Source organism: Abramis brama, assembly GCF_963993115.1.
Source record: "Abramis brama genome assembly, chromosome: 3".
Lineage (NCBI taxonomy): Eukaryota > Metazoa > Chordata > Actinopteri > Cypriniformes > Leuciscidae > Abramis > Abramis brama.
In genome coordinates this window covers 13,312,815-13,328,417 of record NC_139965.1, presented here as the reverse complement: position 1 = coordinate 13,328,417, position 15,603 = coordinate 13,312,815, and the positions used below count along the sequence as shown (strand labels likewise).

The following is a 15,603-nucleotide window of genomic DNA, read 5'->3' as shown; positions in this document are numbered from 1 at the left end:
AAGAAGATAGTCGACGGCATCACTACACAACACATACTATATACTAGTAAAGGTAGAATGATGATTATACTTGGAATGGAACGCTTGCTTAGTATATACTAAATTCTATGATGACTCGCAACAATTTTAAAACACCCATGCACAACAACAAACTACTTCTATTCACCTCGACTGACACACAAGACTAATTTCTTTCATTAACAACTTTAGGGGGGTGCACCGTTCCCGGAAGTACTGCAATACCGGGTCGATGCGTGGAGTGGACGGAGCAAGCCCCTATTCCATCTCCCTGATCCAAAAATCAATTTAATATATGGTGCCCGGGTAGGGCACGTATCAGATATTAAACTGATAAGAACAGATACTACACTTGATCTTAGCCAAAAGGCCGAGAAGCGATACCCACAAATGGTCAGCAGTAGCAACTGCACTCTTTGAAACAGCAAATCTGATGATGGTGAGTATTTATTATTTTTTTATAATGTTTTTTTTTAATAGTTTTTGTATAGAATGTAATTGTTAACATTACTCAGACAAGGCTTAAAGGGTCACAAACTACCTTGAAACCAACCAGGTCAACGTGTGATCGTTAACGAGTGGATCTCTGAGCTGGGGTGAGTGAGTGGAGGCGGGGCTAATTTGCATATTCATAGAACCACATATACTAAATGAGGCAACAGTGTAGAGCAGTGTTTCCCAACCCTGCTCCTTGAGGCACACCAACAGTGCACATTTCTGACCCATATATTTCTGGTCTTGGAGTCTCTACTAACGAGCTGATGAGTTGATTCAGGTGTGATCGATTGGGAAGAGTTTTGTGTGTTGGTGTGCCTCCAGGAACAGGGTTGGGAAACACTGGCGTAGAGTTACATTCAAGCTATTTTAAGACAAAGACATTTTTTTCAAGGAGAAAACTTTTAAATGTGTTATTTTGATGATCAAATGAGTTTTTGGGATAAAATTATTGACTACAGGGGGACTTTAACTGAATAATCCAATGTGTCATCACATACCAAAAGATACTACTGTACCAGTTAATTATTTAAAAAGAAATAAGCTCCTTCGTGCAGGAGGGATCCCAGCAGCACCATCACGGCAGCAGTGCCTGGGGAAGCTGGTGGTGCCATTTGGCCAGTACCTTAATGCTCCGTTCCACTGGCTTGTGGAAAATGATGTGGGCTACATGAAGTAGTAAGCATTGTTTTTATGTTTAATGATGTTTTCAGTGTGCAGCTTTTACCAGCTGGTATAAATAATATGTGTAATTGCAGTGTGGTTGACAAGCACAGAGAAGAACTTGCTAAGAAACCTAAGAAGATTAACCATCACTGGATAAAGGACTTTCTGGCAGAGTACGCTGAGAGCTTCCCTCAAATATCCATCGTCCTGGAGGCCAACATCGACTGCTGTATATATGGGCAGAAAGGGTTTGAAAATCATACCTTTAAGGAGATGTGGGAGCTCTACAGCCAGCATTCTGCCCAGAAGGACAGGCCACACGACTTCAGTCAGAGGGATCTGATCAAGGCGGCGCACAGCTCTGTCTGCCGGTGGCTGCATACACCTGTAACACACATCACCAGTGTTCAGATGATAAGGTTTAGGAAGTACATTTATGACAAGGATGACCAAGTAAGTTGCCTGCAATGCAATTTTTTTTTATTTAAAAAAAAAATATATTAATGAATACATATCAGGAAACAGGAAAAAAAGTAGATGTGACTTTTCTTTATTGCAAGACATGTTTGATTTGACACACACTTTTCCAGCTAACACACACTCTCTACCCTCCTTCTCTCTACTCTCAGAGGCAGAAGTCTCCAATCTCCTCCTTTCCAATCGCCCTACCACCTGTCCGCTTGATCCTATTCCCACTAACCTACTTCAAGCCATTTCATTTCATGCGCTCTGCAAGTGAACGGCGTCTTGTGGTGCCATCTCAAAGAGGCACAAAATCTCTTTCTCGGACCTTTACCATGACTGTTCCCTGCTGGTGGAATGATCTGCCTAACTCAACCAGAGCGGCTGAGTCCTTAGCCACTTTTAAGAAACGGCTGAAGACGCTTCTTTTTCGACAGCACTTGATCCAGTAATACTAACACTTTCTCTACTACTCTATTCTATTCTGTTCTATAACTATAAAAAAAGAAAAGAAAAAAAGACTGAGAAGGGTCATAGCACTTGCATTTTGTTGTCCTAATGTTAGTTTAACTGCTTCTATTGTTCTCATTTGTAAGTCGCTTTGGATAAAAGCGTCTGCTAAATGAATAAATGTAAAATGTAAAAGTTTGATTTAAAAGTCTGTTAAATGCATTTGTTACACAGTCAAAATCTCCTAGCAATGATCCTTCATGGCTGGACGACAGCCATATATTAGAGGTGATCCGATCTGAGTCTACATCACAATCGTTCACGTCCACATCTGCTGCTGCGTCCACAGCCACATCCACATCAGAGACGGCCATTGCCATGCCGCCTGCTATGTCCACGTGCACTGTCCTTTCCACTGTCACTTCAGCCACGGACACTGCCACGTCACAGACCGCCATTCCTACTTATGAGTATATTTCATAAGTCTGATTCCAAGCTCAAGCACAAAGCATCACAGTCCACAGCCATGAGTCAGAAGTCTTCTTCGGGAGAACCATGTCTGAGTTACTCCCCTGTGAGTAATTCATATCATGTGAAAAATTATCCAACATTAATTTTTATTATTGTAGTGATTTACTGTGTTGATGTATATTGCAGGTTGAGCTTGAGGGATGGGTACGCCTATGGGAAAATGCTAATTGCATTTCTCCAGCGGACCTCTCGTGGGTGAAGACACAGAGAGAGGGCTCTTCACCCACGTCCAGGTGTACAAGCAGATTACCGGCACGCTAAAGAGGCGACGGGTGATGAAGTCAGACCGGATGTGGTTCTACCCTCCTGATCCTCCAGGCTACGTTAGTGGCTGTGCCATCTCCAAACCTCTTCTTTCGGAGTCGCATCTTTGACTGGCGGCCTGTTGGGGTATGGAGATACTCGCTGAAGTGCCCCTGTGGTGAAGAATGCGTAGGTAGAGGAAAGGACGTTCACCTCTACAAGTCTGGCTACCACACCAAGGTTCGACATATCTGTAATTGGATCGGTTGTTGTTATTACTAGAATTTCAGTTCAACGGTCGATTTTTACAACATTCATTTTCATGTAAACACATTCAAGGTTCAAATAATGTGCTACTGCTATTGCAGGTTCGTCACATCTGCGACGTGTCCAACTGGTACACCATGTTGATGGAGGTCCTTTGCTGTGGACCATGCACTAAAGTGGGCAGGAAAGGTGAAGGTGGAAAGGTGGGTCGTTGGTTAGCATGGGATAATGCTATCCTCTGCCAACTCAGCGAGGCTCACCAAGCCATGTTCCCAGCCATTCTCACATTTAGGTAAGAATACTGAAAAATAGCTGGTGTCCGCTTGTAACAGCAATTACCTCTCGGTTGACATGCTGATTATCAAACTGTATAGACGTGGTGTGGACAAGGACGTCGTGCGGCTTTTGAGGGACCGGACCGAGGGTAACACCATGACCAATGTGTGGCGGCAGATTCAAGAGAACCATGTGGAAGACTATCTCCACAGGAAGGATCTGTATACCACCCTCCTGATGACTCTGGTGAAGCCTGGGGGGATCGTGCCAGCCTTGGGGCACATGTTTGAGGCTCCACCTCCTCAAAGAGAGCTGCCCTCTGCTCGTCTGCTCCGTCATGCCTTCCTGCTGGCAGAGGCCAACAACGTACAGGATTATAGGACCCAGATTCTCTCCACGTTTGGCATCGTGCTTAAAATGGACTCCACTAAAAAGGTACATAAAGCAATACACTGTGTATACAACATATTTTAGAACATCATCATTTACATCATTCATCATTTACTCCACTAGTAAAAACCTGTATGACCACCTTCTTTCTTCTGTAAACACACAAAAGGTGACATTTAGAATCAGAATCTGAAAGAGCTTTATTGCCAAGTGTGTTTGCACACACAAGGAATTTGTCTTGGTGTTAGGAGCTTCCAGTACAGAAGTACAAACATAGTGCAGACAACATGTAATAAAGAACACTAATAATGAAGAGAATAGATTTAGCCGCTTGTATAAAAAAAAAAGAAAAAAAAGAGAAGTTACACCTTTTTGAATAGGCATACACTTACATAAAATACAGAACGTAAAATTTCAATCTGGAATGGTGTTCCTTGTGTCTCGCAGGTGGTTAAGAAGCTGAGTGGAGAGGGCAAAGGCTCAGCGCAGTGGTTTACAAGTATAGGCAATGAGCAATCTCAGATTGTCTCATTTGTTCTAACCTGCGAAGAATCCACGGAGTGTCTGAGACCCATGTGCCAGGGGGTGATGGAGAGATTCGAGCAGGCCAATCAACCTGTACCTCATATCCTGTACGTTGACCACGGGTGCTGTAGCGCACAAGGCCCAACCGCTGTGGAGACCTAGTTCCAGACGTGGGTGGACAAGGGTATGGTTGTGCGTTTGGATATTTTTCACTGGATACATTGCTTTGATTCAGCCATCCGTACCAAGAGCCACTCCAAATACGCGGTCTTCAAGTTTGCCCTAGCAGGAGCGGTGCTGGCCTACAACCGCGCAGACCTGGAGCTTCTCATCAAGGCGGTCCGAGCAAAGGACCCGGCTTATGACACGGTGACCGATGAAGACGTGGTGCGACTCTACGTGATGCGGGAACAGCTGAAGCACCATGTTCGTAGAGTCACGCTTGGGGTTCAGGAGACTTTACGTCTTGTCCAGACAGCCATTGATGAAAGGTCCGGCAGGGCTTGATGAAAGTGGAATCCCCCTCTTCAAGTCAGCAGGTAAGTAATCTGATGCAAACATTTAAAAACATTGTTACAAGCATTTTCCATATTGAAAACACGGCACAAGGCATATGAGGCACAGGTAAACTATGTGATCTATATATTGTAATCCACTGTTAGCGTGTATTATAAACACATAGCGTGTATGGGGATGTTATCATGGTTATCATGTACTGTGTTGACACCGTATAATGCTTAAATATTTGCTCTCATTTCTTTACAGAAGCAATAGATAGTGTGTGGGAAGGCCAGCAGTGACACCTCGAGTGCATACAAGATCCTCCGGAGATGAGTATGTACAGGGTGGCGCGTAGCACCAGCATCAATGGGGTGGATGTTCCCTACTACAAGTGTCTGCGTGGATATATCATCAATATATATATATATATATATATATATATATATATATATATATATATATATATATATATATATATATATATATATTAGTACATGATGCCAACAAGAACAATGACAAAATGTAACAATGACAATCATGCAGCAACACATTTCTTCATATAACCAGGCACAATCACAGCAGTTTGGTGATTCACCACATGTTTTTGTAGCTGGGAATATATCATCGCCCCCCTTTCGATTCTTCATACGAATGAAATTTAAGCATTTGATTTCATATATTTGCTTTATAAATGCAACTTAAACATGATTCAATAACAAAAACTAAAATAAAGTGCTTTGTGAGTGCAATACTCTGTTTCCATAGATGAAGATACCTCATTCTCTAAACACAATTCATTTCTCTTATTGTACCAGTAAATCAGGGGAGAGCGCGAACGCAGTCCCCCACTACCAGAAATTATGCAGTCGAGATTCCCACATTTGGGGAATTCGCAGGGGTCAGCACATCCGGAGTGCAATGGCTGAGCCTCGCCCTGGGTGAACCACCTTCATGATCATGGTGTCTCCCCTGCCAGGTAAGTATGAGTTCTACACGTTCCCTGTAGTGGTGCCACTGAAGGCAACATCATTCTCAACCACGGTGAGACGTTACTTCACTACACATGGTTCATCATCACAATCTAGACCCTCAATCTATTCTCTAAACTCTGGATCTTGTTAAATCATCGGTCTTGTTGTTTTTACAGTCGTTAGACCCTTTTTGCACCGATGTCACAATTATGGAGGCTGGAGGCAAAACAAGCGGAAAAAGTTGCGGTCCTGGACAATGAGTAACCTTACATATTAAGATAAAACTGAATTTTCTTCAGTCATTGTTAAAAAAAAAACAAGCTAACAAAACTTGCTAACTAGCGTTAGTGAAGTGGACGGGGGAATCGCTCTGCCTCCACCTAAGCTCCGCCCACAAAAAAAGTCACACTATATGTTGACTGTTGACAATGAGACCTTCCGACTGAGAGTCTACATTCCCTGAACACTCGACTGTAGATCTCCCTACCAATCATAGAGAAGATTTGACTCGATTCCACCAATCAGACAAGAGACACGTTTTGCATGTGAAATGGTGCAGTTACCGCATCTGCCAGCAGGGGAAAATGGGACTAATAAGCCAAATTGTGACCCACTGCTTTTTCACATAAAAGTTTATCATTGTTTTCAACTGCATGTGAATCTGTAGGTTTTATCATAGATGGTCTGCAACATCACTATGTAGCATTTTGTAAATATTAAGCAAACATTCCAAACATAATCATCATTCTACCTTTACTCATATACTATATGATCACCAACATTTAAAACACCCATACACAACAATATACACTACTTCTCTTAACCTATACTGCCACACAAACATTTCTATCATTTCACACTTTAGGGGGGTGCACCGTTCCCGGAAGTACTGCAATACCGGGTCAATGCGTGGAGTGGACGGAGCAAGCCCCTATTCCATCTCCCTGATCCAAAAATCAATTTAATATATGGTGCCCGGGTAGGGCACGTATCAGATATTAAACTGATAAGAACAGATACTACACTTGATCTTAGCCAAAAGGCCGAGAAGCGATACCCACAAATGGTCACCAGTAGCAACTGAACTCTTTGAAACAGCAAATCTGATGATGGTAAGCTTTTATTATATTATTTTTACTCAGAGTTCTTGTATAGAATGTAATTGTTAACATTACTCAGATAAGGCTTAGGCTAAAAGGTTATAAACCCCCCTTACTTTAGCACCGGTTGTTCACATCTCAGATTTGAAAAAGGCTGAAGAAATGTGCGTAGAAAGCTGTGGTGAGGGGGGAGGGGGTTAATACATTAACAACTCAATAGACCTGCGTCACACTCACTACAGACATGAACGAACATTAAAACGTGAAAGAAGATCCTACACTGATCACGTAGAGTAAACTGTGCAGCGCTTCTAGGTTCAATGTCAGAATGCCGGCTCATTATTGGCTGACGCTGTTCAAGTGAGCATCACGACACATGAGTGCGGAGCTGGCCAATCACAACATGAGGGTAAGTAATTAATGACAGAACTTTCTTTTGGGTGAACTACCCCTTTTAAAGTCCACCTGTGGTGAAAAATCAAGCTTTTAATGTTTTTAATAATGCTTTAAGACCAACCATGTGCAAATTCATAAGTCAACATCATTGCTGAGTATTTTCTCATTAAAACTGCAGTGAACCAAAGACAGTCTCAAAAACGCTGTTTGAAATCACTGGTGTTTCTGACGTCACAAACTACCTTGAAACCAATCAGGTCAACGAGTGGATCTCTGAGCTGGGGTGAGTGAATGGAGGCGGGGCTAATTTGCATATTCATAGAACCGCATATACTAAATGAGGCAACGGTGTAGAGAAGTGCTTCCCAACCCTGCTCCTTGAGGCACACCAACAGTGCACATTTTGGATGTCTCCCTTTTCTGACCCATATATTTCTAGTCTTGGAGTCTCTACTAACGAGCTGAATTGATTCAGGTGTGATCGATTAGGAAGAGTTTGAAAAAGTTTAGTGTTGGTGTGCCTCCAGGAACAGGGTTGGGAAACACTGGTGTAGAGTTGCATTCAAGCTATTTTAAGACATGAAGATTTCTTTTTCAAGGAGAAAACTTTTAAAATGTCATTTTGATGATCAAAGGAGTTTCCAGGATAAAATTATTGACTACAGGGGGACTTTAACTGAATAATCCACTGTCATCACGTCCATATCAGAGATACCACTGAATTTTGAGAGCATCGCAGCCTTATAAATGATAAATAAATGAAGTAACTACTTAGAAACTGAGCACATTTCAATTCTATTATTGTACCAGTAAAATCAGGGGAGAGCGCGGACGCAGTCCCCCACTACCAGAAATTATGCAGTCGAAATTCCCACATTTGGGGAATTCGCAGACGTTCTCTCTAACGAAGTGCAAAAGTCTACGTTGACCGAAGACAGTTACGGCCCAGCGAACGTACACTACCAATCAGAGCGAACTGCTGACGGAGATCGGAATAAGAGTTTTGAGAATTTGAAGGCAAGTAAGAATGATATATTATTGTGTAAAAACAGAGAAATACGATTGTATTATGTCAAAGTACAAGCTTAACGTGATGCATGACTATGTGACTATACTTAACCGTTTATTCGATGATGTGTGAGAACGAAGCGTCCGCTAGCATGACTGTTTCATTCATTCTATATGTTAGATTGCAGTCTTCGATTGTATTACTTAAGTTCTTATAACACTTTGAGTTTACTGTTTTTGTACACTAAAAAGAGATGCCGGTTGATCACGTCAACTCCAACGGAGGTGCAGTGTCTGGGTCAACTGATCATCACGTTTGGGACAGGGTTTTTGCAGGTTTCAGTAAGTCAAATTTAAGACATTTGAAGACCATAAAGATTGAAATTTAAGACCTACATTCTTAAAGACCTGCATTGCCAAAAAAATATTCAAATCAAAGAATTCATTTAATTTCAATGAATTCAGTAATTGAAAAAGCATCAATTTAATTTACAGAATAAAGCAATCATATTAGTAACCTTCCACACCCAACAATGCATGTCAGAGAAAAGAACAGAATCAGATATATATTTTTTATAAAAAATTGTACTTTGCATATTATACTGTAAAAAATGCATAATTAGTTGATCATAACTAGAGATGAAATGGCATGACCTTTTCATTTCATGATTATAGTGACAAAAATTATCACGGTTATCACAGAATCCTGTTTAAAAAGTACTAATACTACACAATGAAATCAATTCACCAAGTTTTATGTCAAAAACCAGCAAATAACAAATAAAATTAGCATCAATATGCACTTTGTTTTCATAAACATTAAAATACCATTAAAAATGAAAGCCAGATTTTAAAAGTGTCTTGCAACATGTTATACTAACAAGTACAAGTTAAAGTAAAGTTTTAACAAAAAAGGTTTTTATAAAAAGATAAACCTCACATATTTCAGACTTTAAATTTTTTTATAAAAAGAATGAGTCAAAAAAGATAAATTACTGACATTTACAATGCACTTTAGCTTATCTTTTATTACTAATAGTCAAATTAGGTCCGATTTTCCCGTGGCGTCTGTCGTTGCTATGCAACCATGCACTGCGCTCTCCACAATGACAAAAAAGTTTTAGTGGCTAATGGATTTCCACCACCATAAAACGCTTGCTGTAGTGTTGTTTCAATGCTTTCAATGTTGTTAGCTTTCAATGTTGTTACGGAAAGGGCGAAGCTGATTGGTTGGTTCCTGTCACATGACCTGCGGTGCGTTTGCGGCATTCTGAAGAGTTCAGATTTTTTTTTTTCTTGCTGCGCCTGGAAAAAAACGAATGCTCCGCTTCAATTATGAGCGAACGTTTGAACGAACGTTCCTACATTTGAACGAACTTGAGCGCGCAAAAGGCCACGAGCTACTGGTAGCTCACAAGCGACGTGTTGGAGACCCCTGCTAAAGCTCCGGTTTGTAGGCTACGACTCGATAGTTTTTTGCTACTTTGTAGTAACTTTCTGCGGCCAGCGTTTCTGGAAATGAACGAGGGTAAAACCTTTTTAAGACCTGACTAAATGAAATTTAAGACCGCGGATGAAAATCTGGCTGTTTTTAAGACGTTTTAAGGCCTTAAATTTAAAGTTCAGAATTTTAGACTTTTTAAGACCCCGCGGGAACCCTGTGGGAAGTACAATGGCAAAAGTTTCAAATGGCTGGTGGAAAATGATGTTGGATACATTTAGTAAGCATGTTGCACTAAACAGAATCAAACTATGTTTAGTATGTTTTTCATAAATTATGCTTTGTCAACCAGAGCCGCCAACCAGAGTGAAAAGCCATCAATGACGAATGGGTAAAGGATTACCTCCTAAAATATGTGCAGCTGCTTCCACAGGTCTCCTGCCATCTCGAGATCAACGTGGACAGGGCCATTTATGGGCTGGGACACTTCAGGTCATTCACGCTCCTGGAGATGTGGCAGTGGTACAGCCTGCACAAGACCCTTCAGGCCGACCCGCAAGCTGGGACCGACCACGAGCGAAAGATGGCTCAGGAGGCGTACTGCTCTGTTAGGCAGTGGCTTGTCATGAAGGAGGACGACATCACCACCAAGACCCTGAAGCAGTATTTTTGCAAATACGAGGAATTTGTTTTGGTGACAGAAGCTTCTAAAGCACAAACAGAATAACAGTGACAGGACACAGGTAATAAAAAGAATAAAATTAGAATTAGTAAAATACACAATATGAAAAAAAAAAAAAAAAAAAAAAGCACAAATTTTAAAAAAAAGGAAATATACAAAAAAGTAGACAATAGATGGTATGTACAGGTATGCATGTACAAATGCAAGGAAATGTAAATAAAAATAATGTAAATAAGAAGTGTGGTGTGTTAAATAAATAAAGGTTAAATAAATCAAGGTTCCCTGCAGCAGCTGCCACCTACCACTTGTCATGGTCCGATGACGCTCTGGATGACACCGTCTTGGTGGATGCCCTCATCACCTTTTAGAGCCATGGGGAGCTCTTGCCCATCTCCACCATCCAACCTGTGTCCGCCAGGGGTCCCGAACAGCCACCACTCTCCACCAGCGTGCCAGCAACTGCAGAGCGTCCCGAGCAGTCTCCTCTGTCTACCAGCAAGAAGACAAAGCGCAGCAAGCAGCAAGGCTCTTTACGCCTGTCCAAATGTACAAGGACATCAAGGGCGTCATTAGAAGGTGACGCATCCTGAAGTCTGACCGAATGTGGTTTTACCCCCCTGAGGCCCCCCGGCTTCGTTAGCGGTGGCATCCCCACTCCACAGGCCTTTTTCCGGCCGTTTTTTCTTCTGGCGCCCCATTTGAATGTGGCGGTGCTCTCTGAAGTGTCCGTGTGGTGATAAGTGCAAAGTGCGCTGGGGCCAGAGGCAACACACACCTCTCCAAGTCTGGTCACACTTGGGTAAGGCTCAGTCTCTTCACACCTGTGTTTAGAGTAATGCATACATCAGTATTGACTACTTAACACACATGAATGCCGATCTGTGATTGATGTGTGATCTCTCTCTCTCTCTCTCTCTCTCTCTGATGTGTGTTTTAGGTACGTCACATCTGCGACGTGTCCAGTTGGTACACCATGGCAACAGAGGTGGTTTCCTGCGGACCATGCCTCAAGGCTGCCAGGGGTGGAGCGAGTGGTCAGGTTTCCAGCTGTGCTGACCGCAAAGCATGGGGTGGACAAAACTGTAATTCGCCTCCTGCATGACCGCACAGAAGACAACACCATGATTAAGGTGTGGCAGCAGGTGCAGGAGAACCACATGGAGGACTACTATCAGAGGAAAGACCTCTACACCACACACCTCATGGCCTTGGTTGAACCCGGAGGCATCGTCTCTGCGTTGGGCCACGGGGAGTTCCAGGCGGCACCTCTTCACAAAGAGCTACCCTGCGTGCGGTTCCTGGGGCACGCCTTCCTCCTGGCCGAGGCAGACAACGTTCAGGACTACCGAAGCCAGATACTCTCCACGTTTGGCACCGTTCTGAAAATTGACTCCACAAAGGCGGCAAGTGTGTTGGCATACAAGTACTCACAGGGAAACACCACATTATGCAAAACTAAACTGTTTGGTATTTGTTTGTTTGTTTTGTTGTAGGTGGTGAAGAAATTGTCAGGGGAGGGCAAGGGCTTGGCTGAGTGGATCACCAACATCGGCAACGAGTTCTCACAGATCGTGTCCTTTGTCCTCACCTGCGAGGAGTCTGTAGAGAAGCTGGGTCCCATGTGCCGTGGCGTGGTGGAGCGGTTCCGGCTTGCCAATCAACCGGCACCCAAGATCCTGTAGATCGACCGGGGATGCTGCAAGGCACAGGGTCCGACGGCCCTGGAGACGCACTTCCAGCCTTGGGTGGACGACGGGATGGTGGTGAGGCTGGATATTTTCCATTGGATTCACCGCTTCGATGCTGCTCTGCGTACCGAGGCCCACGCAAAGTGCGCCGCCTTCAAGTCGGCGCTGGTCGGGGCAGTGCTGGCCTATAACCGTGAGGACCTCCAGCTCCTCATCACGGCTGTCAGGGCCAGAGACCCAGCCACAATGGAGGTGGTGACAGACGAGGATGTTGTCCGGCATTACATCTCCCGGGACCAGCTCCAGCATCATGTCCGGCGTCTCACCCTCGGTGCCCAGGAGACATTCCGTCTTGTCCACCTGGTAATTCAAGAGCTCAAGGATGAGAGCGAGGTCAGCCTCTTCAAGTGCCCTGGTAAGAAAAAAACACCTCCCACACACACACACACACACTATGTGCAAAATGACAAGAGCTCATCATGCATGTCTGTGGGTTTTTGTGTTTACAGCAGCCATTGATGAGATGTGGGCCAGCCAGCAGCGACACCTGGAATGCATCCAGGACCCACCAGGCATGGCCATGTACCGGGTTGCCCGCACCACGACCATCAACGGTGTGGACCTGCCGTATTACAAGGGCCTGCGTGGGAGCAACAGCCTGGAGGGGTTCCATAAGTCGCTGCCCCATATGATTCCAGGTAATCTAAGGGGGAAAAATACTTGTTTAACAGCAAACAACACGTGTCCCTTTTGTATCATTCTGATAATACTGTTGTTGTGATGTTCAGGTCCCCACTGTGCGGCACGCCCTTACCAGGTCTACCTCATCAGTGAGATCGCCAGGTGGAACTCCGACCGCAGCTCGGACGCCGTGTTTGGGGGCAGAGGCCGGCACAACAGAGTATACTCTGCACCGCTCATTGACCGCCTCAACTCTCGCTGCCAGCAGCTGTTTGGTGAGATGGTGGAAAAGAACTTCAGGGCCCCGGCCGCCGTCCAGTCAGGCGAGCTGCTTGGCCTTGAATATCTCTTCAGCCAAAGCACGGGTGAGGCCTTCTCTCTTGAGGGCATTGTGTTGAACATTGGTTACCTTGAGTGTGCTCTTATTATGACTGTTGTCTAAGGGGTGTGAACCTAAGGGGTGTGGTTCATTCATTGTGGCTGTTCAGGTGTTGCAACTTAATAAATGACTGCATGCCCCTGTGTGTGTGTGCACGCCAGTCAAACGAAACCCGATGGCTATGTGAGTTTATTCCTCCGTCATGTGTTAGCCGGCTTTCTACCCTTTATGTTACGATGGCAGCTTCAACAGGTTATGGGCCCAGAAAGGAGTTTGGAAGCCGGTGGAACCGTTTATGCTTTGACGGGGATGAGAAAAATTATGAACTGTGGGAAACTAAGTTTCTAGCGCACCTGCGTCTGCTCAGTTTGAAGAGCACCATACTGAGCGAACCACCTGATGATGACGGTGTAGAAGAAGACGCAGAGAAAAATGAGGATGCGTATGCAGAACTGATTCAGCTGTTGGATGATAAAAGTCTTTCCCTCGTGATGAGAGATGCAGCGGATGATGGAAGAAAGGCGCTGAAGATTCTGAGAGAACACTATGCTGGTAAGGGGAAACCACGAGTGATCAGCTTATACACAGAGCTTACGTCTCTCCAGAAAGCTGTCAATGAGAGCGTCACAGATTATGTCATTCGCGCAGAGACCGCTATTACAGCGTTGAGAAATGCGGAAGAGACTTTAAGTGATGGCTTGTTGATCGCAATGGTTCTGAAGGGCCTACCAGATTCTTTTAAGCCATTTTCCATTCATATAACTCAAAGTGATGAAACGATAACTTTCACGGAGTTTAAAACAAAGCTGAGAAGCTATGAGAGCACAGAAAAGTTTAGTGCTGTTTGCTCAGAGGACGACAGCGTGATGAAAGCAAGAGACGGATGGAACATGAAATTGACCTGTTTTAACTGCGGACAGAAGGGACATAAGGCTGTGGAGTGCACTTCTGCTACGAGCGAGCATAGAGAACAGCGACAGTGGTGTCATCTTTGCAAGAGTTCCACGCACAAGGATGTGAATTGCAGACGGAGAAAGCGGGACAACGCGAAGCGGGTGATGGACGAGGAGGACCACACCTTTGCTTTTAAGGTGGGCCAAGTGGATGCCGTCCTGGTCAGCGGAGTGAAGGAAAAAGGCCTCATGGTTGATACAGGAGCCACGTCGCATATCATTCGGGACATCACACAGTTCAAAGACTTTGACGAAAGTTTTGAGCCACACAAGCACATCCTAGAGCTGGCTGATGGAGAGAGGACCAGCGGTGTCGCCTTGAGGAAAGGTACAGCCAAAGTTCGCCTGAGAGACAACAAAGGTCGAGTGGTGGAAACGATGCTGATGGGGGCGCTGTACGTCCCATCTTTTCCACAGGACATCTTCTCAGTCAAGGCAGCGACGTCACAGGGAGCGACGGTCATTTTCAAAGAAGGTCAGAACAGACTTGTTCATAAGAACGGTGTAACATTTGACATCCAGGTGTATGATAGACTGTTCTATTTAAGCACTGTTACAGACGATGTTGATCAATGTCATGGATGTTATGATATACACACATGGCATGAAATTCTTGGTCACTGTAATTATGAGGATGTGTTGAAGCTGGAAAATGTTACAAAGGGGATGAAAATCAAAGGTAGAACTGAACTGTCTAATTTGAAATGTGAAGTGTGTACACAGGGTAAATTTGTTCAGAGCAGGAACAGGGAGGCAGATGAAAAAGCAAAAGTTCCTCTTGGACTTGTGCACACAGATTTAGCTGGACCTATGGAGCCAATAGCAAAAGATGGTTTCAGATATATCTTGGCATTTACTGATGACTATTCAGGTGCAATATTTACATATTTTTTGAGAGCAAAGAGTGATACAGTCAAAGGAACAGAGAAGTTCATTGCTGATGTTTCACCTTATGGTAAAATTAAATGTATGAGATCTGATAATGGCACCGAGTTTACATCCAGGGAATTTCAGTCCCTGCTCAGTAAAAATGCAATTAGACACGAAACCTCAGCTCCATATTCACCCCATCAGAATGGGACAGCTGAGAGGAGCTGGAGAACTTTACTTGATATGGCGAGGTGTATGTTAATCGAGAGTAACTTACCAAAAATGTTATGGACGTATGCAATCCAGACTGCAGCTGTTATTCGCAACAGATGTTTTAACAGACGTGTAGGACAGACCCCATACTATATGTTGACTGGAAAGAAGCCTGATCTTTCAAGAATGAAAATATTTGGGTCAAAGTGTTATGCATACAAACAGAACAAGAAAAAGTTAGACTCTCGATGTGAAAAAGGGATTTTCGTCGGTTATGACAAGAATAGCCCTGCATATCTAGTTTTTTATCCAGACTCAGGAAAAGTGAATAAAAGTAGGTTGGTGGAGTTTATCACAAAGAGTGGGACAGAATGCCACACTCAGACAGATCAGTCAA

At 43.9% G+C, this 15,603-nt stretch overlaps 1 protein-coding gene across 1 annotated transcript; it reads left to right on the top strand.

Moving 5' to 3' along the window:
- Nucleotides 1–12,179: 12,179 nt before the first annotated feature.
- Nucleotides 12,180–13,233, top strand: LOC311079891 (uncharacterized protein; the record flags this gene model as incomplete). Its single annotated transcript, XM_084109613.1, has 3 exons — nucleotides 12,180–12,525; nucleotides 12,620–12,808; nucleotides 12,899–13,233. 3 exons carry the CDS (start codon nucleotides 12,180–12,182, stop codon nucleotides 13,231–13,233), a joined length of 870 nt encoding a protein of 289 aa, XP_083965739.1.
- Between the last annotated feature and the right edge of the window lie 2,370 nt (nucleotides 13,234–15,603).